Below are 24,648 nucleotides of genomic sequence, written 5' to 3' on the forward strand. Positions count from 1 at the left end.
CCGCCGCCTCGCCATGATCAAGGCCATCCTCATTTTCAACAACCACGGCAAACCGCGCCTCTCCAAGTTCTACCAGCGCTATGTACGGGGCGCGGCGCGGGGGAGCGGGCTGGGCCTCGGGTGTTCCGGCCTCGCTGCGGGGTCTCCCCTCGAGCCCGGGGTCGGTGGGAGCGCGGGCCTGGAGCGGTGTTTCTCATCCTCTTTTGCACCGGGACCCGCCTCTCAATAACAGTGGGCTGTCCTGGCCCCAGTGTGTGGGTAAGAGGGGCCCCAAGCAGCCGTCCCCCCCTCCCCCGGCAGGCTGGAGCTCTGCCAGGCAGCAGGGCGGAAGGCACGGCTTCCCACGTTTTTCTCCTTGAAAGGAGAATCCAGTTTAAAGTTTAGTCGTGACTGTCATATATTCTTGCAACCCCCCTTTTGGGTCATTGACAAATGCAGATCTAATGCACCCCCTTGCCTGAGGCAGGATCAGCCCTATCCGTTGCCAGAATCTGGAATGGGCATCCAAGGGAGGTGATGCTGTCCTCTACCTTGGGGGTTTTTAAGAGGGGGCACCTGGCTGAGGTCATTTAACCCTAGCGCGCTCTCCTGCCCAGGGCAGGGGGTTGGACTCGATCTGCTGAGGTCCCTTCCAACCCTAGCATCTATGAAACCCTCGTGTACTAACAATCATCTAAGCTCTGCATAAGCTTACCCTGCACCCTGGCACCCCACAGACCTAATGCCTTAAGGTGCCACAGGTCAAGCGGGGCAACAAGTGCAGTCAACGTCGTACTTCTATGAAATGTTGGCAATATATGCTCTCCAAACAGGTTTCTTCCCTTTTCTTTCTATCCCAGGGTTTCTTGGTTCTGTCTCTTTCTCTATGTGCTGTTGTTGTCAGTATATGCAGGAGCTGCAGCATCCCTGGAAGAAGTAAAGGTGTTGTTTTGTAGATAACTGGACTTACCTTTTTCTGAGTTGTGTATGTTTAGTTGACCAGACAACTGAGGAGTAGTAGAGTAGCCAGCAGTTGGCATACGCTGTAGCTAGCCCATCCTGTTGAGTAGAGTTATTCTGCCAAGGAGAAGCAAGGTTGTGGGAATGTGTAAAAACTCCCCAGTTCCCCTAAACTTGTAGCAAATATAGAACATAAAACTTTATTTTGAGTCATAGCGTAGTGACAATAGTTGCAAGTTACTGTTGCATTGAATAATGTGTATGTGGTCACATGTTTGCTCATAGTTTATTTCTACACATCTACAACTTGCTCACCAAGCCATATGCGTTATGATAAATCAGTGATTTTTTTTCAAATACTGTGGAGACACCTTGCTAGCTTAGGGACAGAATACTGACTCCTAGCACTTGGGATCTGCTGTGATGCTGGGCACCAACATATAGGTACTAATGCTGAAATAGGGGGAGATGTATACAGTTTGCACTAGTGCAGCTTTCTCTATTTGTGAAATAGAGGTAACTTGCACTGGTGCAAATCCAGTTTTTGTGTCTACAGTGGGGCTTTTCACTGTTTCAGCAGCACCAATATGAAATTAGCAGAGAAATGCCCAGTGCAGTCAACAAATTCTGTTTGTGTGGAAAGGGAAAGTTTTTTACTAACCTGCAAAAAATGGAAGTGTTACCCAGTTCTGAAAATAGTCCTTTACAGGCCTTGCAAACCAGACATTCTGCACTGTGCTGCTTTATGAGAACTCCCCTTCCCTGAAGACCCGTGAAGTATATAATTATAATATCATTGTTTGTTTTTTTTAAAATAAGATTGCACTATCTATGTGCTCTTGTCAGTTATCTGTTTGCACAGTTATATGTAAGTAGACCCAAAACTCTGATTCTGGAGACAAATTTCTGTTCTCTCCCAGCAGGAACTGTGTAATTTGGGAGATTGTTTTTTTTTAAAGTATGGAGGTTTACATGTCATAGCTTCAGCCTGTAGGCTCACAGTTGCAATTTGCACATGTGAAATGCTCCTGAGCAAATTTTCAACAGTTTGTTTTATTTTTACTTGAAGAAGTATACATCCCTGGGTGACTGCTAGAAATTGATTTGAAATAATATGTTGTCTTAAACGGAGTTGGTATAAGCCAAGTTAATGTGCAGTTCTAATACTAGTTCAAGAGCAGATAGATGTGAGTCTGTAAATTTTTTTTAACTAAAATAATTTTAAGACAGATTTGATTAATCTTTTGCAAGCATCTTTGTGACCGTCTTCTCTTGTGGCCAGGGAATCAAAAGACATTAAAATAAACATTGCAGAAGTTCAAAAAAACTTGTTTGAATCTTGTATTTGCTCAGGTACACTAATTTGTTTGAGTAATACACTGATTTTAGTAATAGAGTTTCAGAACTGTGTATGTATTCAGAGGATCCCAATAGATACTAATGCTCGAATACAGGGAAGGGGAGAAGGGAATGATTAACTTGAATTGGGATGAAGTATTTAGTGAGCTGGAGGCCTTGGTATTCAGGCCCAAGAAGTGAGTTATCTGCCCAGTAAGAGTAGCAGAGAGAAGGTTCCTAGCTTGAGACGAGACAAGGCTTTGGCTATTACTGCATTTCTGGCTTGACAAGTCCATGTTAGTTGTTTCATTTTTCAAGCCTTGGGGCTAAAGCACTTGCTGTCAGTAATTGGAAACAGGTTTCCAGTGCATGTCTATAGAAGTTCAGTCTATAATTTAGTTATTGCAGGTTCTTTGCACTTACTCAAAGTAGCTTATTCTAAAGATTTTGTATCAATTTAAATTTCCAAAAATGTGTGAAACACTGGGGTTATTTTAATGTGTTTTTATGTTTGTTTTGTTTAATTAAAAAAAATCCTCATGTAACTTAAAGGCAGACCATGGTGGCACTAAAATAGGTAAACATCAGTGTATAACTTCTCAGCTGACTGATTATAAGACATCAAAACCAATTGACTGAAATGGAGTACAAAACTATATGAGTTTGAACTTCAAGATGCTCTTAATTCACTTTCATAGTAAAATATATTTTCTTTTACAGAGTGAAGATATACAACAACAAATTATCAGAGAAACTTTCCATTTAGTATCCAAACGTGATGAAAATGTTTGTAATTTCTTAGAAGGAGGCTTGTAAGTATACATTTTAGAGTAAAAGTCTAATACTGTTTTAATAGTAAGGACAGAGCTCTGGCAACCTTTTCTGACTACAAGCAGGAGTGACTCACCCCAGGTCGGAGGTGGGAGGTGCTAGGATGAGTGGTAGGCGGAGAGTGCTTGCAGCTGAAGCCCCACATTGCTGAATACCTCTGAAGCCCCATGTCTGCAGGCTGGATCAAATGGTTCCATAGGCTGACCACTGGCTAAAGGATATCATTATAACCTTCATGAGTACGATCTTATATAGTAGGAATTTAAGTGTCTGTTTGGATATTTCTGGTGCACTCCTGTTGATAGCCTCTTGACAACATATGTGCCTTTTTAAAGTGCTACAATTGAGATACGTCTTTCACAGAGTATCTTTTCTAAGGTCTGCTTTAGAGAGAGAACTGCCTGAGGGGTCACGATGGTATCAGTTCTACTGGATAGAAAGAGAAAAAATAGATCCAGGTGGCACCTAACTTCCTTAATCTAACACAGATAACACTTTAAGGGCAATCTGAGAGACCTTTTCATCCCCCCTGTGCCCCTGCAAGATCCAGCATTTCTACTAGGTTCCTGCATTGGGCTAAATGAATGGTTCTCAACATTTTTAGATGCAAGACATCCCCTGGAAAATGTCCACTCCTTAGTTTTCATTTGTTTTTTCATTATGAAAAAAGACTGGAGCAATTCAGTTGCAAAGATCTCAGAAAGACGACAGTGGGTCAGAATGTCTTTGGAGCCATGGATTCCTATTTGAAACCTCATACAAAGAACTAGAACTCTTGGTTCCAAAATGATACCTTTTATTAGACCAACTGGAAAATGGCAAGAAAATTGTCCTTTTCTGCAAGCTTTTGGGATTAAAGTCCCTTCGTCAGGCTCTGGGAAAAGTGTAGATGGTATAAGATGGTAAAACTTCCCCATAGGTAGGAAATAGACTTCATTTTTGCGCAGGGGGAGCTGAAGATGGAAGTCTGTCCCTCTGGGTCCATGAGAGTGTCTTGGTGAGCTGTGTTGGGTAGCTCTTTGATGTGTTGATCAGGTAGAATTCCTTCCCTGGAGATATCAGATGGCAGGCAGGGAGATAAAAAAAACAAACCAAACAAACCTCTGGGTTTATCTTGTATAAACACCTACTTGTGATTCACACTCACCAGTGCTAATATTGTGTGACATTCCCTGGCACTTATGAACCCTGGTTGAGAATTGCAGTCCTAAAGTTTGTATGCTGAGTTGGGTTGGTGGAGAGTCTCTCGCAATAGGTTTCCCCGGGGTTTTTACCAGAGTCCAACTTTACTGACATGTTGGGCAAGTTTAAAAGAGCAAAAACAGTTGCTTTTTAAAATGAGTGGACTGACTTGGTTGTGAGCAGGACTTTGCTTCTAGTTTAGTGAGAGCAAGTTGCATTTAACAGTATTTGCTGTTTGGAGTTAACACTTGACCCCCTCCCCCCCATCTCACCTTTTGTGTCCCGCCTTAAGTGAGGTGCAAAGCTTTTAGATATGCCCTTGGGCTGGTGCTTAAAAAAGAGCACTGTCATAAACAGTGGTTCTGAACCTTTTTGGACTTGAGGTATTCCTCCGTAATTTTTGTGAATTGAATGGCACCCAGTTTCAAAAACTTATTTAAATATTACAGTGCTTACCTCCTTACACAGGGGCTCAGCAGTAGGGGTTGGGAGATCATCCAGGCAGGGATAAGCTTGAGCCTGGCTTATTTGCTTGGTTTATCTGCTTATTTCCTCTCAACTTGTTTATCTCCTCAAACCTCTTGGCACCCTTCAGAGGATCTGGCGGCACCTGAGGGTACTGTTACACTTGCTCTAAAACTGTAAAATGTTTTCCACCTGGTATCAGTCATCCCAGTATACAAAAGATATTTTATGAGTGTCGACATACTCACTGATAGAGTATTCTCATTTCAAAGGTGACCTTTACAAGATTTTATTTTACTCTAGACTTATCCAAATGTTAAATTTAGCTTTTCCATCATCCTCCAGCCTGTGTATTTTGAGTTCTTCCTGAACTGGATAACAGACTTCCAAAAATAAGACTTCTTTTAATTAGTTAATTAGGCATTAAAAACACTTCTGTGGAAAGAGGTCACAGTTTTTTAATAACTAATGTGATTCTGATCTTGGTCTAGACTAACATATGGCACTTAACATACATTAATAGCTCTGATTTATCTACGGTGAGACTCAAGATTTGATCAAAAGCAGTTTACGATAGGTGCAAAGTTATGGTTTGAAGTTGTGGTAGTTGATACAATATCAACCATGACTGTCCCATTTTTATGCACACAAACATGCACTCAAGGCAGTGGGTCTAACATTTTGACTAAAAGTTTTATTCCTCTTAACTATTCTGCTTTCAAGCTCTTGACTCTTGGAAATGCAATTACAGTTGTTATCCAGGCACCATACAGTAGTCTTTTGAGATAAAAAGGAGATACATTAATAAGGTATAAAACAATTGAGACAGAAATCTTTTAGGTGTTCTTTATACGTCATAGATGAGGGGGGAAAAAGGTGGGAACAGGAAATCACAAGCCAAACTTTTTTCCTTTCTGCAGGTTCCCTTTCCATAAAAATCTTGGGGGCAGAGACTGTCTTCTTATATGTATGTGGAACATCTTGCATGTTTGGCCATTGTTGTAATATAAATAACCAAAAAACTTAGTAAAGAGTGTTTTATTAACCTCACCTGCTCTGCAGCATCTTGGTTAATGGGTGAAATTAAGGACGCAGTATGAGCCTTCACTTAAAAAGCATTTCTTTGCTTTTAAGACTTTGCCTGCAAGTAATGTAATGCAAAAAGTTCTGCATGCAATTTTTGGGAGGAGGTCCATGATACTTTTCTGTTCATTAATATAAAATAAAAAAATTAAAGAAAAGTTTTGTTTTGGTTGGTTTGTTTTTAAATAGAATTGTAGCTCCTCAAACTGACAGTTTTTCTTTAGGTCCAGAATAGGCAGAATGATAATGTTTTTCAGTGTGGGGAATGATCAACTTAATCCCTATAAAGCTATGTACCACAAAGTAATTTTCATTTTCTATTTAAGCCATGTTTCTATAAAGGTTAGATTTTTACAGAGTAATGGAGGAAAGCTCCACACCTCGTGAAAAAGCTATTTCCTGGGAACAAGTTATAGAGGATGGGCAAAGACTATCACTGGTTCTTTTAATATAGCTCATTTCCTTGAATTCATTAATTTATTGGTAAATGAGCAATATAAGGAATTGCGTTTCGTCTGCGGTGCACTTTAGCTTCATATGACATCCAACATAATGTAATACAGCTATGTAATGTGTTCTAGTTTCTCAGAGTGTGAATTTGGTTTAAGTAAGTATCAATGTAATCCAAATGTTCTAACCTTAAATTTATGCCGGTGTCCTTAAAGTTTTAAATTGATTTCATTGGCTTCTGTGAAGGATTGTGAAAGGTGCTTAGGCAGTCTGCTTAGGACTCCATAATCTTTGCAGAGTGCCTGCTAGTCTGTCATGTAGTTACACTTTTTGGGGAACATTGGCCTTTTTGAACTATTTGTAATGACTCTCATGCGTAGGTGCATGCTTCGCTGTGATTAGTATTCTTATAGATTGTAATAACTGATTATGCAATAATTACAATTTAGAATTAAAGTGTCTTCATTTAGATTGTGTGTGGAGGGGGTGTTCAGCAATAGCACTGGATTTTGATTACATCATGAAACATGTTGGAAGTGCTTCTGCATTTAAGAGGTTGCCAATAATAATCTATTAATTTAAACTACATACTAAACTATTTTCACTTGCTGGTTTTGCTTAGCTTGTCTTGCTATATTGACCATACTTTGCTGTCTTCATTTAGATTAATCGGTGGATCTGACAACAAACTGATTTACCGACACTATGCCACATTGTACTTTGTCTTCTGTGTGGATTCTTCAGAAAGTGAACTTGGTATTTTAGACCTAATTCAAGTAAGTTTGGATTATAATCAAAATTCCATATTTTTAAAAGGAACTTGGTGTATCAACACTTAAGTTGTTTTAAACTTGAAAATGAAGGTAACTTTCATTATGGCTAAAAGTACTACATGTTTCTTTTAAACTTTGTATGGTTTTCTGCCATTGTTAGAAAGAGGTCTTTCCCGAGTTAAATGTTTAGATAAGAAAATAGTTTGTTGGAGGACTGCTGAACCTAAGTTATCTGTTAGTTATATTTTGGTGCAGCTCTGTAGAAAATTGGAATCTGGTTGCATTCATTCAGTTCCTCTTGCTGTATTTCAAACAATCAGCAAAGTAAGTCTGGATTCATTAAGCACCAAAGATGGCTCTCTTGCACGTGTGTACATAATTGTAAAATTAGCCTACAAAACTGGTGCCATGGCTCATAGAAAGGATGAGTGCTTTGGATAACACTTTCAAAAGCATCCAAGTAACTTGAGAGCTTAAGATAAGATCTGCACTAAAAAAAGTGGCTGGTATAGGAAACCCATCTTGTGTTTTCGTGGTAAAGTGATTTTGTTGTAAAACTTATCATGATTCAGCACATGAAATAGTCTGTATCAGCAAAAAACTCAAGTACATCTGCATTAGTGCTTTTATGTTTAAACTTATTGCAAAACACAACAAACCCTAATGACATGATTATACTGGCAACATTTTCATGTGTAGACCTAGCCTGAATACCATTTGCAAGAATGACTTGGATACCTAAGATCGTTGTGGAAATGGAACTTTGGCTTCAATGTTACTTATGCTTTTTGAAAATTATACTCAATAATTCCAACCAATAGGTTTGTAATAAAACTTAACTGTATTTTACTTGACTGAGACTTGCTTGCTTTTGAGTACTAAAATTAAAAAACGAACACTGAGCAAATACTGAATGTTAAAATGATAATATTGTGATGCTTCCAAAACATGCCTATGAAGAAGCAACAGTTGCTTTGTTTTAGCCAGCACTGTGAGGAACAAAGACTTCTCAGTTCCCTCTAGATCTCTGAATGAACTGATTGGCTTTCTGTAGTCATATGTTAATTTCCCTGCTGCTTGTTAGTGTTCAGTACTGTTTTTAGCAGTTAAAAATATTAGTTGCTTTTTCAAGTGGAGGGGAAATGTTTTGTTTTTTTTCTTATGCTGGTATTCTGGAGCACACTGTATCATGCAATTAATCATTTTTTCATAGCTGTTTGCTCTGCAGAGAAGCCTTGTTTTGTACCATATCTTCTTACTCAAGGTGTTAAAATATTTACAAAGTGAGAAGAGCAGTTCTTTAATATTTAATGTAACTTTTTAGATATTTATAAATGCACCACCTCTACAAAGCATTTATCTTCATGTTCAGTTGGAGACCGTAGAGTCAAAAAATGATACTTGACTTATCCAGTCTGATGTACATTATGTAGGGACATCCATTCTTGTAATTCCAGTTGATAGCTGATTCAGTTGTATACTGTGTAACGGTTGAGTAATCACTTGGATATTTGCCTACCCAATTACACTGTCTAACTTTCAATTTCTTACCTTCAGGCAAGTTACTTAATGCCCACTATCTTGTGCATATCTCTTAAGTACGTATGCAAACATCTTCAAAATGCCAAAGTTAGGCAGTTGTCCTTAATTCATTATTTAGGTTACTTATAGCAAAGGTTCTTTTGTAGGCATGGTTTACTCTTTATCTCCCAATCCCTATTTCACAACTTCTCTGGAGCTGTAATTCTTGGCTATGTGGCTCTATAGGTTGATACAAAACAGTAGGGTTGTGTGAAATGGCTGTGTCTTGATTGGGTTTCGGAGGACAGTGATTTGTTTCTGTTTCAGATCACTGTCCTGTTTCATTTCAGCTGAATCTCCTCTAAACCTGTTTCAAACGGGCTAAAAGGAAGCTTCACCCAGCCCTACTCAGCTGGGTGGGACTTGGGGCCCCAGCAGGGAGGGAGGATGGGGCTGTGGGTGCGGCTGTGGGTCTGGGGGAGGGGGACGGTCACTGCCCTCCATGCAGTCGAGGAGATGCCAGTGGGGATCTCTGATCCCTGCTGGGTCACAGGGCAGGGAAGAAGCGCAGAGTGGTGAGCAACCTTGCTGGTCCCTACCGCGCAACTCGGGTCCACAGGGAACAGAGATCTGCTCTGGGGGTCTCCTCGCCACTGCTGCCTGCCCCATGCTGCCCCAGGTGATGTGGGGTGGGCAGTGGCGGTGAGGAGCCCCCTTAGTGGATCTCTTCTCCCTGCAGAGCCAGGTCACACGGCAGGGGCCAGCACTACCCTGCCATGCTACCTACCTCTGCAGGGAGGAGAGATCCACACCGGGGTTTCCTCCCTGCTGCTACCTGCCCCATGCAGCCCCGGATCTCTGCCCCCTGTGGAGCCAGGTTGTACGGCAGGGACCAGCACTGCCCTGCTGCATGACCTTACTCCGCAGGGAGCAGAGATCCGCACCGGGGTCTCCTCACTACCACTGCTCACCCCGTGCAGTTCCACGTTACAGGAGCAGCATGGGGCAGGCAGTGGCCGTGAGGAGACCCCCAGCATGGATCTCTGCTTCCTGCTGAGCTGAGTCGTGTGGCAGGCCAGCAGTGTACAGCTGCTTCCCTGCAAGCTCGGCTCCAAAATTTTCCAAAACATTTCCAAAATGCTTCAGATGCCTCACTTCATTTCAGAGATGTTTCTGAGCCTTCTGTTTTGATTCAGATTTGATGTTTCAGGTGCTGAAATGGCCCGAAACACCTCCAAAACAAAACAGCTGCGAAAATTTTGTACATCCGTACAAAAGACGCACTGCAAAGCTACGTCCTTTAGATACAATCACTGGCCACCTAGTTGCATCCCTCTTTGTTTCTGGTAGTGCTGCTGATTTCTTCAAACCACAGGATATTGTTTATAAGATTCTCTCTCACTTACCTGTTTTCAGCCTCCTCATTCCAGTCTCTAAATCACTTTCATCTGTGCTACAAGTTCTCAGCTTGCTGGCCCTGCTGGGTGGTGGTGGTCTGTAGTTCAGGTCTGTAGGCAAAGTCAGTTTGTGGGCTGATCCAGCACAGGGTCAGCACATGGAATTAGTCCATGGGTGTGATCTGGCACACTGGCATGGCTCCACATGCCAGATCTGGTTGCTCAGTGACCCAGCACACCAACCTGACCTCATGCTCCAGATCTGGCTGCACAGTGACACAGCACGCGGATCCACCTTCACACTCCGGATTCAGCCACAGCCTGACCCTGCACACTGCTTGGCTGCATGCTGGATCCAACCTCAGAGTGACCTGGTGTCTGTGTCATTTGGCCTGCAGGGCTCCCATGGGGCAAAAAATTTGGTGATTGGGTAGTGGCAGTGTAAATTGCTGCTGCCACTGCTCCCCTGCCACCAAATTTTCAGACCTGTGGGGAGTCCCATAGATTGGAAGCTGAGCACCATTGGTCTACACTGTGTGCATGGTGTTGACCTGGTTTATATATTGTAAATAATTTGATTTGTAGTTGAAAGTACACATGGGTTCTAGGCATTGCTGTACTGGATCACACCGTGGTCTGTTTAACTGTGTCACCAATAGGGGCCAGAACTATTTTTTTGTAAATTGTTATACCAGAGGAGCGCCATCCAAGGGGTTAGGTTATTGGATTCCAGCTGCTATGCAGAATCCAAGCAAATACTGCCTACACGTATGAATTTTCGTAAGGAGGCCTGTTTTTTACTGTGTATCGAGGATTGTGCCATTTTTTTACTGCAACTGCTTACAGCTTGGTTTACTTTAAATTTCAGAGTCAACACATCTGAGTTTTAGCCAGCTGGGTTATGCTGGGGCTCACAAATCAACTGAATTGTTAAATATATTTGTATTTCTACAGTCAAATTCTGGCTTCATCTAAGCATGCTCAGTTTCTTTGAAACCAGAAGTAGGTTTCTTTTTACCAGTGCCTGTACTAGAATATTAACTTTCACATTCTGGGTTGAATTTTCTAGGTCAGCAGTTAAAGGAAATCTGTTTACTTTCAAATTTTATAAATTTAATCTAGAATTAGTGAGACTAAATATGGACATTTCCTGTATATGTTTTAGAGTAACTTTTTTACAGAACTGCAGCTTTTTAAAAATACATTTATGAAAGCTTTCTAGGTCCCTTTAGCAGGTCATAGTATCCCATGGGTGCGGGTCTTTGATTACCATTAGTGGATCTACTGTGCGTGTTTGCCACAGATTCCAATCCTCTTCTCAAAGGCATTTTATATTGCAACAAGCTAGTGGGACGTCGGCTTAGCTCGATGCCATATGTGGTTTGGCATTCATTCATAGATTGTGGAGTCAGAAGGGACCACAAAAGATCATTGTGTCCGACCCCCTGCCCCGGCAGGAAAAGGGACCGAGGTCAGATGACCCCAGCCAGGTGATTATCAAGCCTCCTCTTGAAGACCTCCAAGTTAGCTGATAGTACTACCTCTCTTGAAAGCCCATTCCAGCATTATGAATGTTTGTCCTCTTTTTATACAAATCATTTTAAGGCTCTTTGTATTGCTGTAAGTGATTAACTGGAAAGAAGACAGATTTGCATGTAGTACTGTTGTTATAGGCATATAAAATCTGTGGCATTGCCTAATACCTGGAGCCATGTTAGTATGGAAAAGCAGCATCAAATTTCCACTAACATGCAACTGACTTAAGTTCGTAAGTGCCTATTTTGGTTTGGCACTTTTACCCCTTGTGCTTACAGCTTCTAACACTTGCTACCCTCATCAAATCCCCCAAAGAAATTCTGACATCTAAGCCAGAGATTCCCAAACTTTTTCTTATTGGTTACCCCCTTCCAGATTTACTACCTACCCGTGTATCCCTATCAGCATACATTTTGTATTTTAACACCTAAAATGCCAATTATTATTATTATTATTATTATTATTATTATTATTATTATTATGAGAATTAAATCTGCCATTACACAGTTTCTCTCACATAACCCCCAGAGTATCTTGCATACACGCAGAGGTATGAGTACCATAGTTTGGGAACCCCTGATCTAAGTGATTACAGCTACACATACAAGTAACATTTATGCAGGGAGCGAACTGTTAAGCTTAGTAGTTTAGCTTGAGAAATGGATTTCTCAGTTTCATAACTATAAGTCATTTTAATCACAAGTTACATCCCTTTTGAGAGCAGTGAGTCATATGCAAGTTTTCACATTTGAGGCATGTTAAATTTCAAGGTCCTGAAGCCTGAGGTTGGTCTTTAAGAGGCCTGTGGTCTAAAAAACTTAGTGCTAATTAAAATAAGAAAGTAAGGTACATGCTTCGGCTGGGAAAGAAATAGCTTTCCATCCTACAAGGATTTTCAAGGACTTTCCATCCCACATAAGGTAAAAAATCAAAATTTCAACAACAAACAAAGTTTGTAAACTAAATATCTAAATATACAAACAAACCCCATTTGATTTAAGTGAGTTAAGCATTTCATCTTGTATTTCATTTTTGGTTTACCTTTTCAGATCTCTTATTAATTTAAATTTTGAAATGAAAAATAGCAATATTCAATGATGACAAATCTGACAGTTTTCTTTAAACTGAAAACTTGTCCCAACTGACCCTTTTCTGACACAATTTGTCAGAAGTTCTGGCCAGTCCTAGTATAAAGTTAGCTCTTTTTTGTTTAAATGACAACTGGATAGAAAAATGAGAGGGCAGAAATTCAAAGAACTTTCCTCCTGCTCTTTTTCTTTCTTTCTTTTTATTTTCTTGAATCATTATTAGGATTTAACAGATGTTTGAACATTCACAAACTTGTACTTTGACCAGCAGAGGGAAGTGATTTCCACAATCTCGCTTCTCCTTATGTATTGAAACTTGGGCTTTTGTCAATAGAGTCTGTTAGCTGCTATTGTTATACTTACTGCAACAGTCCAGATGTCTCAGCCGAAGTCCTCTTGTGCTGGCACTGTGCAAATAGAGGAAAATACAGACCTTAACCTAAGTACTTAGAATCAGAAGGCTGTTGGCAACAGTATTACAACTGATATCAGTAGTTTTAATAACGATTATGGTTCCTAAGGCAATCAACTCCAAGACCATATGGGAATTATAAATTAAAATAGATGCTTCAGATTGTACCCAGAAGTAGGGAAAAGCCCGTGCTTTGCATGAAGAACAAGTGTAATGTATTCATACTACCAGCTCACTTTAGAAACAATTAGAATTTGGCATGAGTCAGAATTTTTAAGTGACATTTAAAAGTAGCTCCTTCTTATTATCACAACAGTCATTACATGAAATAACAATACTTCATGTCCAGCTTATGGGTATTAAAGGCATGAATGACTTGCATATGCATTATCTAAGCTAGCCTTAACCTGTCTATTGAATGATGACATTACTGCTCACACAGCAAGAAACAGGCTTTCAGAGGCAGACCAAATTCATCCCTTGAGAGTTGCTAGGCTACCTATATAAGAGGCAGAGCTAAGAGAACTTGAGTGGCTCAGATGATGACAATCAAGATAGCATCTTTCTGGCTTGAAGTAGGCAATCTGTAATTTAAAAAGACTCATTAGTCTCTGATAGCATCTCTTAGTTAAATGTCCTTTTTCATTTCATGTTGTTGTCTTCCCAATCTTCTGCTTGCATGTGGTACTCCTTTCTCCTGTTATTTGTTTGTTTTGGGTGGAAGCTCTTCAGGGGAAGGACCAGATCTCACGTGTTACTACCTTGCTGCCCACTATGCACAACAAGTGTTGGGCAGGGATTCTGGTAAAAACAGTAACAAGCTGATGTCCTGATTTGGTTATAATTTATTTACTCTTCTATCTATTAGAGTTTCTTAACATTAACTAAGGGTAATAGGTAAATCAAAGTCATACTTCACTTATTAATTGTACCACCCACTATAATTCCAGAAGTAAAGCACCAGGGGGTGCTAAGGATTGGCTTTGATTTCAGAATTAGTTTTGGGACATTCATTTTTGCATCCTCAGTCTGCAGATCTTGATCTGAAGTTTTGTCTCAGGAATTCCTTTGAATTCTCAGACCCAGGTCTTGCATTGCTCTTGCAGTATTGTTCAGTCTATCTCTTTTTTATGGAAAGCAAGGATTTTTTTGCGTTACCAGAGATGCTGGAAATATGAGGACAAGCTTTTGGGCACAAAAAAGTCCTTCTTTTTGCCTCTTGTAGCTATGGTGGTCTAGTAAATACACAGCAATGCTCAGTCCTTTTATGAAGTGTTCTGGTGGCCTGAAATTTCCTGAATGTCAGTTTTGTGGTACCTGTAATGTCTAGTGGTTACTCTCAGATGTAATAGCATTCACTATAACATATCTGAGCTGTAGTGCTTCCCTACAAGAATGAGGAACCTCCAATTCTTGCAACCTCCAAGGTCTGCCACACTGGGAGCAATTGCTGCACTATTTTGAGGTGTCTGTGCACTTTAGCACAGGTTTGACATAACGTGCAATTGTTTGATTCTAAATTTTGTTTGGAACTATGTTGCCTGTCTTAGATGCTGATGCAGTGATTTTAACACTTTTTTTTTAGCTTAATTTTGTATTAACATTCTGGATTGTAGTTTGTCTGCTAAAGTAATACTTTTAAAAGCAATAATATGTAAAAGCTAAGAGCAGTTTGTTTACAGTGCAGTACTGGGCTTTGATTTTACTAGTGTCACAAATAATCCCACCGTTGAGCAAGCTTCCTGTTCCCAACAGAGATGAAACATTGAGTGTTTATCACTAGCAAGTTTATCTTCACCCTGTAAATATTCCATGTATTGGCTTTGCAAAACTAGTAGTTTCCATTGAATTAGTGTCTAGTGTACTGTAAGGATTATGCTGTCCTTGTGGTCTTTACTATGTGTGATGATTACCCTTTAAAACTTTCCTGTATTGTCTTAACTAGCTGGATTCATGTTACCTTGATGTATACATTCATAAATCAAGTAAGTGTTTAAGACCAGCTATTGTAGTTATGAATCTAGAATTGTTATGCTGGCTGGAAAAAGAACCTAGTTATAGGAATCTATAGTAGGAAAAGGACCTAAAATACTTCTTGTTCCCCTCTGAAGTTTTTTGTGTCTGTACATGTATGTAGATTACCAGTGAAGAAACTTCTCTTTGTGCATTTTTAAATATTTTGGCTAAAGACAGTTTCAAGGAACTAAATGTGGTCTTAAATTAGGATTGTCCATCTGGTGACCTGCGAGGGATTAATTTGTAGCCCTTATGCCGGGGCGGGCAATTATTTCAGGTGGAGGGCCGCTTACTGAGTTTTGGCAAGCTGTCAAGGGCTGCATGACAGACAGCCAGGGGCAGATACAAAATTTAGAAAATTAATATTTAGGGGCCCTGTGGGCTGGATAGAATGGCCTGGTGGGTCACATCTGGGCCACCCCTGCCTTATGCTCTCACCCAGTTGCAACTCTCCCTGCTGTTCTGACAGTAGCAGGAATCTATGGATGAGCTCACTCCCTCCTTTGACTGCTGCTTCCTGCTTTTGCCCCAGGGGCGTGAGGCAGCGTGGTATAGCACAGGGAGCTGAGTGCAAGTCTGGGCTTTGTACAGGAGATAATGTCCAGACAGGGTAGTGATGGGGGATGGTGTCCACGAGGCACACTTTGCCTGCATCCTCATCCCACTGCAACAGCAGGGGTGCAGCAGGAGGAAGAGGTGCCCATGCAGGCGTGTGAAGCAGTGCGGTAGGGACCGTATCTGCATAACCCAGTGCCTTATAGCTTGCCTGGTGTGGTCCCAGGAGCTTAGAAGTTGGACAGACTTGTCTTGAAGTCCAAATGAGCATACTTCTATGTACAAGTGTTTATGCTTTGGATCAGATGGCTTTGTCTTTTCAATTTCTAAACAAACAGCACGAATATCTTATCCTTCGTAACAGAAACTTTGGAGAGAGGATATTCTTCTTTTGCTCTTTTTTTATAATATTTTTCTTCCCGCAACTAAACGTTGGACAAATCTATTCTTGTATGCATATTCCTCTCTAAAGTACCTGGAAGTTGAAAAGACTTTCCCTGGGCAATCTGTTTGCTTTACTGAGCTATATCATAAACTGTGCTGTTTGAGCAGTTTAATATACGAACTATTCACTGGTATATTTCTCTTTGTAGAAAACATTTTCTGTCTTAACTTTTCCCCCAAAAATATTTAGACGTCAAAAAGGCTGTTACATCTTCCCGACGATACTTATTTAATAGTCTTTTCTCTTGTTCTTGTGTTGCATCTATTTATAAAACCACCTAAGGTTTTGGCTTAAATTCTGTGACCATATTAAAGAATAATATTTGCACAAATCCACTAAAACTTGCCTGGATTTAATTTGATTCTGAAGTAGAAGTTTAATATTCAAGTTCTGCCCAAAAACTTTGTGAAAAACATTTTGAAAATTTCATTTATGCACCCAACATGTACCTGATTGCATTTCAGCAGTAAAATGTCCATTGACTTCAAAGTTAGCACTCTCAGGCTAAATGGCAATATGTATTAATGGAAATTAGAGACTGGTGTTTGTGATTTACTGAACATTGTGCAGTCCTTCCTCTTATACCTCTATCCCAAACCAAAAAAGTACATCTGTCTTGCATGGTAATTTACAGGCCTGTTAAAATAATAAAGACTAAATTGTAAAACATGGAAACTTTTGCTGTGTATGTAAACAAACTATGGGAATAATTAATTGGGTTTTGGGGAAAAAAGGATAATGGTCACAGGTTTCTCCTCAGGTATGTGAGTAAAAGCAGACTTAATAGCTTTCTACAATTAGAATCAAGCCCTAAATGTGTGTTTTTTTTTTTTTTTTAAATTAATGTTTTCATGAACTGTTTCATGAACTGCATTTTCACGGGGCATCCTTGGAAACCTTGGCTTCAATTTATTTTTTAAAAAAAAGCAGTTTCCAATAGATTGGGTTGTGTGCGAGGAAAAATAACCACGTGCAAACAAGATTTATTGACTGGTCTATAGATTTTGTGTGTGTGTGTGTGTGTGTGTGTGTGTGTTTGAAACTTCTTCTGATTCCATTAAAGCTCTAACTGTCTAACCAAAAATGGTTATGTATTCTCCTAATGTATCGTTATTTATGTTATAATGATATTCTCATCATTTATGTAATCTCATGTATTCCAGTAGCCAGTGTTAGTGCAGCCTTGTTTGATTTTTGTTAGGGGCAGAGAACCACTTTTACCGTTCTGATTCTCCTGGTGGAGGGCAGTTAGGAATCTTGTTTCACCTAGAAGAGTAAGTGTGGAAGAACAAGATATGCAGAGAAAAATGGGAATTGGAACCAGGGGTTTTAATTGTATGTTGCTACATTAGGGATCAGCTCTAGAATTATACAAATACGTAACCTACCAAGCAAAATTAAATTAACATGTATTTACGTTATGCACATGTAATTTAAAAAACTGAACCTAAAGAAAAGAAAGTAACATGACAGTTTCAGGCAATTGCTTTCTTTATTTTATTCTGTATAAGATACCCATCTAACCAACCCCTTGTTTATCAACAGGGATCCAGGTTTTCTGTTTGCCATGGAAAAATGCAGTAAAACCCAGATTTTTTCTTTCTAAGGAGAAAAACATGGGAAATAGTGGGCTTCCCCATGCAGGCTGGCAGAGTTCCAGCCTGTAAGGGCCTCGGGGGAGTGGGAGAAGGGCGATCAGCAGGGTGCGCCATGTGCATGTGCGCACGTACACATGCGCATGGCCGCAAGGCAGCCTGGATAACAGCTCCCCACAGGTAAGTGTGGCAGGGGGCAGGGTGGGGTGGGGTGGGGAATCAAGGCCCCTGTAGTGAGGGAGTTGGGCAGAGCTAGGGCTGTTGCCCAGCCCAAGCAATGTATGGGGTTGGGGTCTGGGGCCAGAATGTGCAGCCACAGGGCCCAGGAAGGGAATGGGATGGGGGTGTGGTGAGGGGGGCAGACTGGCTCCCCACCATTGTGCATACTTCCAGGGGAAGCATGAGGGGCACATGTCCCCACAAATTTCTGTGCAGAGCAGGGGCAGGCTGCCCACTGCAGGCTCAGGCTTCCTGGCCTGCTGCCCTCTCCCTGGGGCCTCTGCATCCCAGCGGGCAGGACCCGGTGCAGCAGGCCAGAGTGGAGTAGGGAAGTTCATTGCCACAAGCCCTCGCCATCATGGTGAGGCGCCTCCTGCCTGCCCAGCAGCAGCCGGGGTGTAGTTGTGCCCCGCACTGTTGCCAGGGGGCACCTCGCCATGGTGACACGGAGCTCCCAGTGGCAGTAATGAGCTTCCCTTCCCAGTCCTGCTCTACCCTGTTGCACCGGGTCCCACCGTCTGGGCTGTGGTAGCCCCAGGGGAAAGTCAGCAGGGCGGAGAGCCCTGAACCCACAGTGGGCAGCCCGCATCCCTCTCTCCCATCCCCCACTCCGCCCTGCCCTCCATCAGGCTCCGCTTGAGCCATGCCGCCCACAGGAGAGGAGTCGTCGGGCTCCACACTCTACTCTGCTGCAGCAGCTGCTGCTTCCCATGGGGTGGCAGCCAGGGTTTGGGTGCTACTGCAGGGGGAAGAGGCTGTCAACCCAGGTCCCTGCCCCATAGCCCTGGCAGCTGGGGGCCTCCTCCAGCAGGACTGAGGGGGCCATGGGGCTGTGGGTGGAGAGTATGGGTCACCAGTGGGGCCCAGGGGACTATGGGTTGGGAGTGAGGGGCAATGGTATGAGCAGGGCACTGGCATATCAGGGCTTCTCAGTGCCGTAAAGCGGGGAAGGGGTGGCAGCTGCAGTTGAACCTGCATCCTGGTGAACAAAAGGGGGAACTCTGATTTTTCCATGATAAAAACCGAAAATCAAATGCCAAAATGTATATGTATCTAGAATTTATTATAGTGACTGAGGCATTGGTAGGCTTCCAAATTGTTTTAAAATTGTAAAAATATCAATAAAGTAGTGTTCAACTGATACGTGTGTGTATAATATAGATATATAAAACTGTGTATATAGTGGTGTTTCATTTTTAATCATGGAAAAATGTGGATTTTGGGTGAGGTTTAAATTAGAGAATTTGCAATTTTTAAACAAAAGAAAACAGGATCTCCGTTTATCAGTACAGGTTCAGTTTTTCAGAGTAAGGACTGTCTCTTACTCAGGACAGTGCCTGGAGCAAAAGGGCTGTGATCTTGACTAGGTACTCCTCACTCTTACTGTAATGTAAATAATGTAATAATGACTTCCATAAGAAATAATATTGGCTCCTTTGGGCAGTGGGAAAATGTATTTGGATGCAAATATTTGCAAAAGAGAACTGTCCTTGAACATTACTGTATTTACTGTTTAGAAATACCTGACTTTTGTTTGGAACATTGTTCTCATGCATAAATCTCTCAAAGATTTAAGCATGTGTTTAATATTACAAACTGAGTATTCTCATTAAAGCAATTAATTTTATGCACTGTGAATAATATTATTCTTGTGCATGCATTTTTTGTTTTGAAGGATTGATACCTATCTCTGTACAGTAGTTGGCACAGTGGTACCTTTATCTGCTTGGCTGTTCACAGGCTACTTGAATACAAATAATAGATTAACCAGTTATGTAATTCTAATGAAATTAGAAAAGTTTGAAATCACAACTGCAAAATTTGTAGTGTAGATTTAGTACCGGTGTTCTTAAAATGGTTTTTCAGGGTTTGGATACTCTACATTATAGAGCAGGGGTTGTCAACCAGGGGTACGCATAGCCCAGGGGTACACACAGGTGGGTGAGGATGGAGTGCTGCCATTCAGCATCCCGTGCTGCCGTGTAGGTGCTGCCCGCCCAGGTGGATGGGGGTGGGCAGGGGAAGCTCACGCGGCAGCTACCGCGACTCTGCATCCAGCCGCTGGGGGTACACTGCTCCATGTCCAGGGGCCACGGTACACTGACCGAGAAAGATTGAAAACCCCTGTTATAGAGTGCATATTGTACGGGGGGCGGGTGTTGAGTGTCCAAACTCTCTCTATATGTAGTAATCTTTTGGTCATGTTGTCAAGTTTTATTAAAAGCTGTCTGACACTATACATTCTCTTTTTCTGCGGCTTGCCACTATCCTAAGACATCAGTAATTAGTGGACACATCTACATGTGCCCACTATCAACAGCTGTTACTGTGCCATCCCAGTGGTGCACAGTTATTTTTAACAGCTATGTCACTGTAGTGACACACTATAACAAGGTAGCTCATTGCTACCGCGATGCAGCATCAGTGTCATGGTTTGTGCCTACCGATGCTGCGTTGCTGTAGTGATGAACTACATCGTCGTAGTATGTCGCTACAGCAACAGTGTCTTGTGTAGATGCACCCAGTATTAAGCACACATGCTTCAGACACTAGGATTTTTCATTTATGCAATTTTTGAAGCTTATACATAATGGAATGATGGAGTTTCACTTCAGCCTTGACCTCTTTTCTTTTTTTCCCCTACAGGTATTCGTGGAAACACTAGACAAGTGTTTTGAAAATGTCTGTGAACTGGATTTAATTTTCCATGTAGATAAGGTACTGTGGTGAGCTACTACGATATTGATTGAACCAAGCATTCTACCTGACAAGAAACATTTGGTCTTGTATGTGGCAGAATGGATAACAAGCCTCCCCATGTTGTCAGTGAAATCTAGTCAGTTTCTATCAACAATTTGTTTTTAAAACTTAAAAAAAAGTGCTGGAACACCTGTTTCAAGGAAAATGTAATTCATTAATACATTTAGGACAGGAGCGTAAAAGATATGACTTGCAGAGCCCAGGCTTCCAGCCAGAAGTGCTGGCCGTGGGTGTTGAGTTGACCCACACTTGGGCAGGGTCTGGGATGTGCACTGTACACTCTGAGATCTGAGCCACATGTAGTGCACCTCTCCAGCCCCCAGAATGGTCGAGGACAGCTCCAGCCAGTCCAGGATGCATACCACACAGCACCTGCTCTGGGCTGGAGTGCACCACACATAACAGCCACACCAGTTTCCACACTTCATACAGCACCTGCTTCAGCCAGTCCAGAATCCATTCTGTAAGTGATTTCTGCAACACCACATGTGGTGGAGCCAGCGTTCAGGGGCATGGTAAGTTTGCCACGCCTGATACAGGAGATGTCATTGATGTCATTGAGTATATCGGGGCATTAAAAATACAGCCTGCAGACCAGATCAAGCCCATGGAGCCATGTCATCTGGCCCCGGGGTTGCTGAACTGACCCCATGTGCTGGCCCTGGCCCTGCATACTTTATGCAGTGCACAGGCAGGACCCAGTGTTGAACACCATACATATAGCAGAGAGAACTGGTCAGAGGTTTGCACTACATGTTGTACTGCACCAGACTGGCCCTGTGCACTGGCTCTGGGACCAATCCGGATTGCGAAAGGCTGAAGCCAGTGCATAAGGCTGGTCCCACAAGGTGCTGCATGCAGTGTGTTCCCTATGTCAGCCCCCTGTGCAGTGTGCAGCACATGCAACCAGTCCAGCTCAGGACGAGCATGTGGTATGTGTTGCCCATGGCACCCCAGACTGATGCACTGTGCTGCCTGCAGCACCGTGTCGAGCCCACACACTATGGGCAATGCATGGCCCTTTTGCCAGCCCCACATACTGCGTGCACAGTCCATGCAGGCCAACACATGCTGCAAGCAGCATGCAGGCAGGACCCAGCACTGCAGGCACTGCACAGGGGGTCAGTCCCATTCTGGCCTGCAGACTGGTCCAGCAACCCTCATCCAGACTGTGAACCCTCTCGTATATATAATTGATAAATTATTAGAAGTGCAGTTGCTGTGTCCAAACAATAATTGTGTGTGCGCGCAGCAAGGAATCTGTCCTTATCCCCCTGCAACACAGTAAGTTAGTGGCTGCTAGCATTGCTTATGTATTATTCTTTGGGACAGTGGTGTGATCCACATAGGAGTATATCTACCATTAAGCTCTACATTTTTGGTAGAACTCCCTAGCACTTCTTTCTGTGAGCGAGAAAAGGGGAACTCTTGTATTATGAAGGAGAAATTGGGCTTGTTCCTAAAAAATTAAATTTCTTGACTCCTATGTTAATCTGTATTGAAATTGCTTGCATTCAGCTGAGTGTTTTTATTATAACCTTGTTGGTTTCCCTTTGCCAGAACAGTTTCCATCAAGAAGACTTGCCCAATCTACTGGTTATATCTATAAGACTCCTTTAGTACTTAAATTAGTATTTTCAAAACAGTAGGCCTAAAGTTAAACCTGACTCTTAAACTCAGACTACTGTTCCTTAAGCAAAAAAGGGGTGGGGAAATAGACTAACACCCTGTTTGAGAATCACTGGACTACAGTAAGTATTGGGTTCAGTTTGATGAACAGGACAGACGTAAGATGGAAAATGAATCATCAAAGGCAGATGCCATGTTTCTTCCTTTAGCTTTGTAACCCCGAACAAAGGGCTAATTCTCACTGTGGCAAAGGTTCTCCAGATGAGGGGACTGTCAGCCTCTTTTGCTGTCAGATTCAATCTGTGATAAAAGATATAATTTATAGAAGATGCTTAGGCAACTACTTAACCTTCTTGGATTCCTAATTGTATGCATTTCTGCAGATACTGCAGTACTTGTCTCATTTTTTGGCACCTCTGGTGGATGCTTTGGGAGTATCATAACTTATTCCAAGAGTGTATTTTCTGACTGGAATAGTGAAACCCAACACCAAACTATAAAGTTTTTTGAAGACCAGAAAGTATTTCTTCAACAGATTTTTCCCAAGAAAGCTCTTCCTGTATGCATTCCTTATCAGCAGTTATTAATGCCACACATACAACTGTGCTGGTAGACAGCGTGTGGAATGGGAGCAGGAAACAGTCTTGCTTTCTTAAATACTTTACAACTAGCATCTTACAATAAAAAGATTTCCGTTTAAAAAAAATAAACGATTTTAACAGCTTGACCTCTCAGGGTATGATCAAATGCTACAGATCAGTGCTTCTTAACCTTTTTTTAGACTCAAGGCACTCCTCTCCAAGTTTTCAGAATTTAGTGATATCCCGTTTTGAAAGCTAATATAAATATAGTATGAACATTATAAACACTTTATTAATTAATGTGTTAGTAATTAATTGCATTATTATATTGTAGTCACCTTTTCAGGCTGCTCCTTCCTAGCTCTGGCTGGCCTTACTTGTGTTTGCTCCCAGTGCAGTACCTGGATTCTCTACACCTGGGTCCAGGCCACTGTTGGTGGCCAGGAACTGGTGGGCCAGTTTCTTCCCTTAATTTGCCCACAGCAATCCCCCCTGTACTCCAGCCCTAGGACCAAACAGAACCCAGGGACACCCTGGCTGTAGGGTTGAGGTGCCAGGCTGCACATACATGGCACGTGCAAGGTGTTGAGGGAGTTGAAGGAGCAGGAGGGGGATGGATTGCATGAGTCCTGTCCCCAGTCCGTACCGGAAGGGGCAAATGTGGATCCCACTGCTGCAGCTGCTCCTTTGGGGACTCCCATGATGAGATCCAGAGCTTCCTGCCCCTGCAGGTCCTCCTGCCAGACCTGGGAGCATGCAAGGAGCTGGGGAATGAGCCAGGCTGAAAAGCACCACTCTGTATTCATGCATCTGCTTGCCCACAACACAGCATACTCCTCAGAGCAGCTGACACAGCGCCTGCTATAGGGCAAAAGGGGGCAGCCATGAGTGCCCCTTGTCCAAGAGACTGAAGTGTTCATTTGCAATGTCAGATGATTAAATTCTAAGGATTTTTGGCTGCATTTTCATAATCCTTCAAATTGCCCAATCTGATCATTTGACTGCTTCAAAAGAACCTTATGTGTCATTCTGAAACTTGCAATGAAACATTTAAAGCTAAGCACACTGAAAGGAAGTTTCCCTGTGAATAAGAAAGGTGTAGAAATTATTCATGGTATTTCTCAGTCAGTATTTCAAATACTTTCTCTGTGAGGTCATGTATATCAGAAAATCCGTACATGCTTATGTACTGTGCCACTAACAGTCATTGCATGCATGAGCATGCATGTATGTGCATTTCCAGTGGTATACAATTGCTATTTAAGCTAAATTTAAGCAACACTAATGTAAATCTACACTGAAACAATTCCAGTGCAGACAGATATATACATATTAACCTGTGTAAAAACAAGTATACAGCCAGAAACTGGTCTTCTGGGGGTGTACATTTTTTCTTTTTCATGCCATAGTCTAAATTTCAGTGGTACTGCCTTCTGTACTACTCTTTTCTCTGCAGCAATCTTGCAGCATTTCTGGTGCTTTACAGGTTATGTAATTGGAAACGATCAGGTCACAAAGGCCATGGATGCAGGTGTCGTGGTGGATGTAGTCTTTCTGGACTTCAGCAAGGCCTTTGACACCGTCTCTCACCCCATCCTAGTTAAAAAACTAGGTGACTGTCATAGATGCCTACACAGTCAGATGGATTGCAGATTGGCTGAGGGGTCACACTCAGAGGGTGGTGGTGGATGGGTCATACTCGACCTGGGGGGAGGTGGGTAGCGGAGTCCCCCAGGGCTCGGTCCTGGGGCCTGCGCTGTTCAATTTCTTCATCAGCGATCTGGATGATGGGGTGGAAAGTAACCTGTTTAAATTCGCTGATGACACCAAAAT

At 42.0% G+C, this 24,648-nt stretch overlaps 1 protein-coding gene across 2 annotated transcripts in view; it reads left to right on the forward strand.

Moving 5' to 3' along the window:
- Window positions 1-6: 6 nt before the first annotated feature.
- Window positions 7-24,648, forward strand: part of AP3S1 (adaptor related protein complex 3 sigma 1 subunit) — a 50,633-nt gene continuing 25,991 nt past the window's right edge. For both annotated transcript variants that reach the window (XM_019516990.1, XM_019516989.1), the window contains exons 1-4: window positions 7-82; window positions 2,998-3,089; window positions 6,953-7,064; window positions 20,492-20,563. In XM_019516990.1, the coding sequence (XP_019372535.1) occupies window positions 14-82; window positions 2,998-3,089; window positions 6,953-7,064; window positions 20,492-20,563 (345 nt within the window). In that variant the 5' untranslated portion in view covers window positions 7-13. The remainder of the gene's footprint in view (window positions 83-2,997; window positions 3,090-6,952; window positions 7,065-20,491; window positions 20,564-24,648) is intronic.

Source organism: Gavialis gangeticus, unplaced genomic scaffold (genome assembly GCF_001723915.1).
Source record: "Gavialis gangeticus isolate Ggan-Ray unplaced genomic scaffold, GavGan_comp1, whole genome shotgun sequence".
Lineage (NCBI taxonomy): Eukaryota > Metazoa > Chordata > Crocodylia > Gavialidae > Gavialis > Gavialis gangeticus.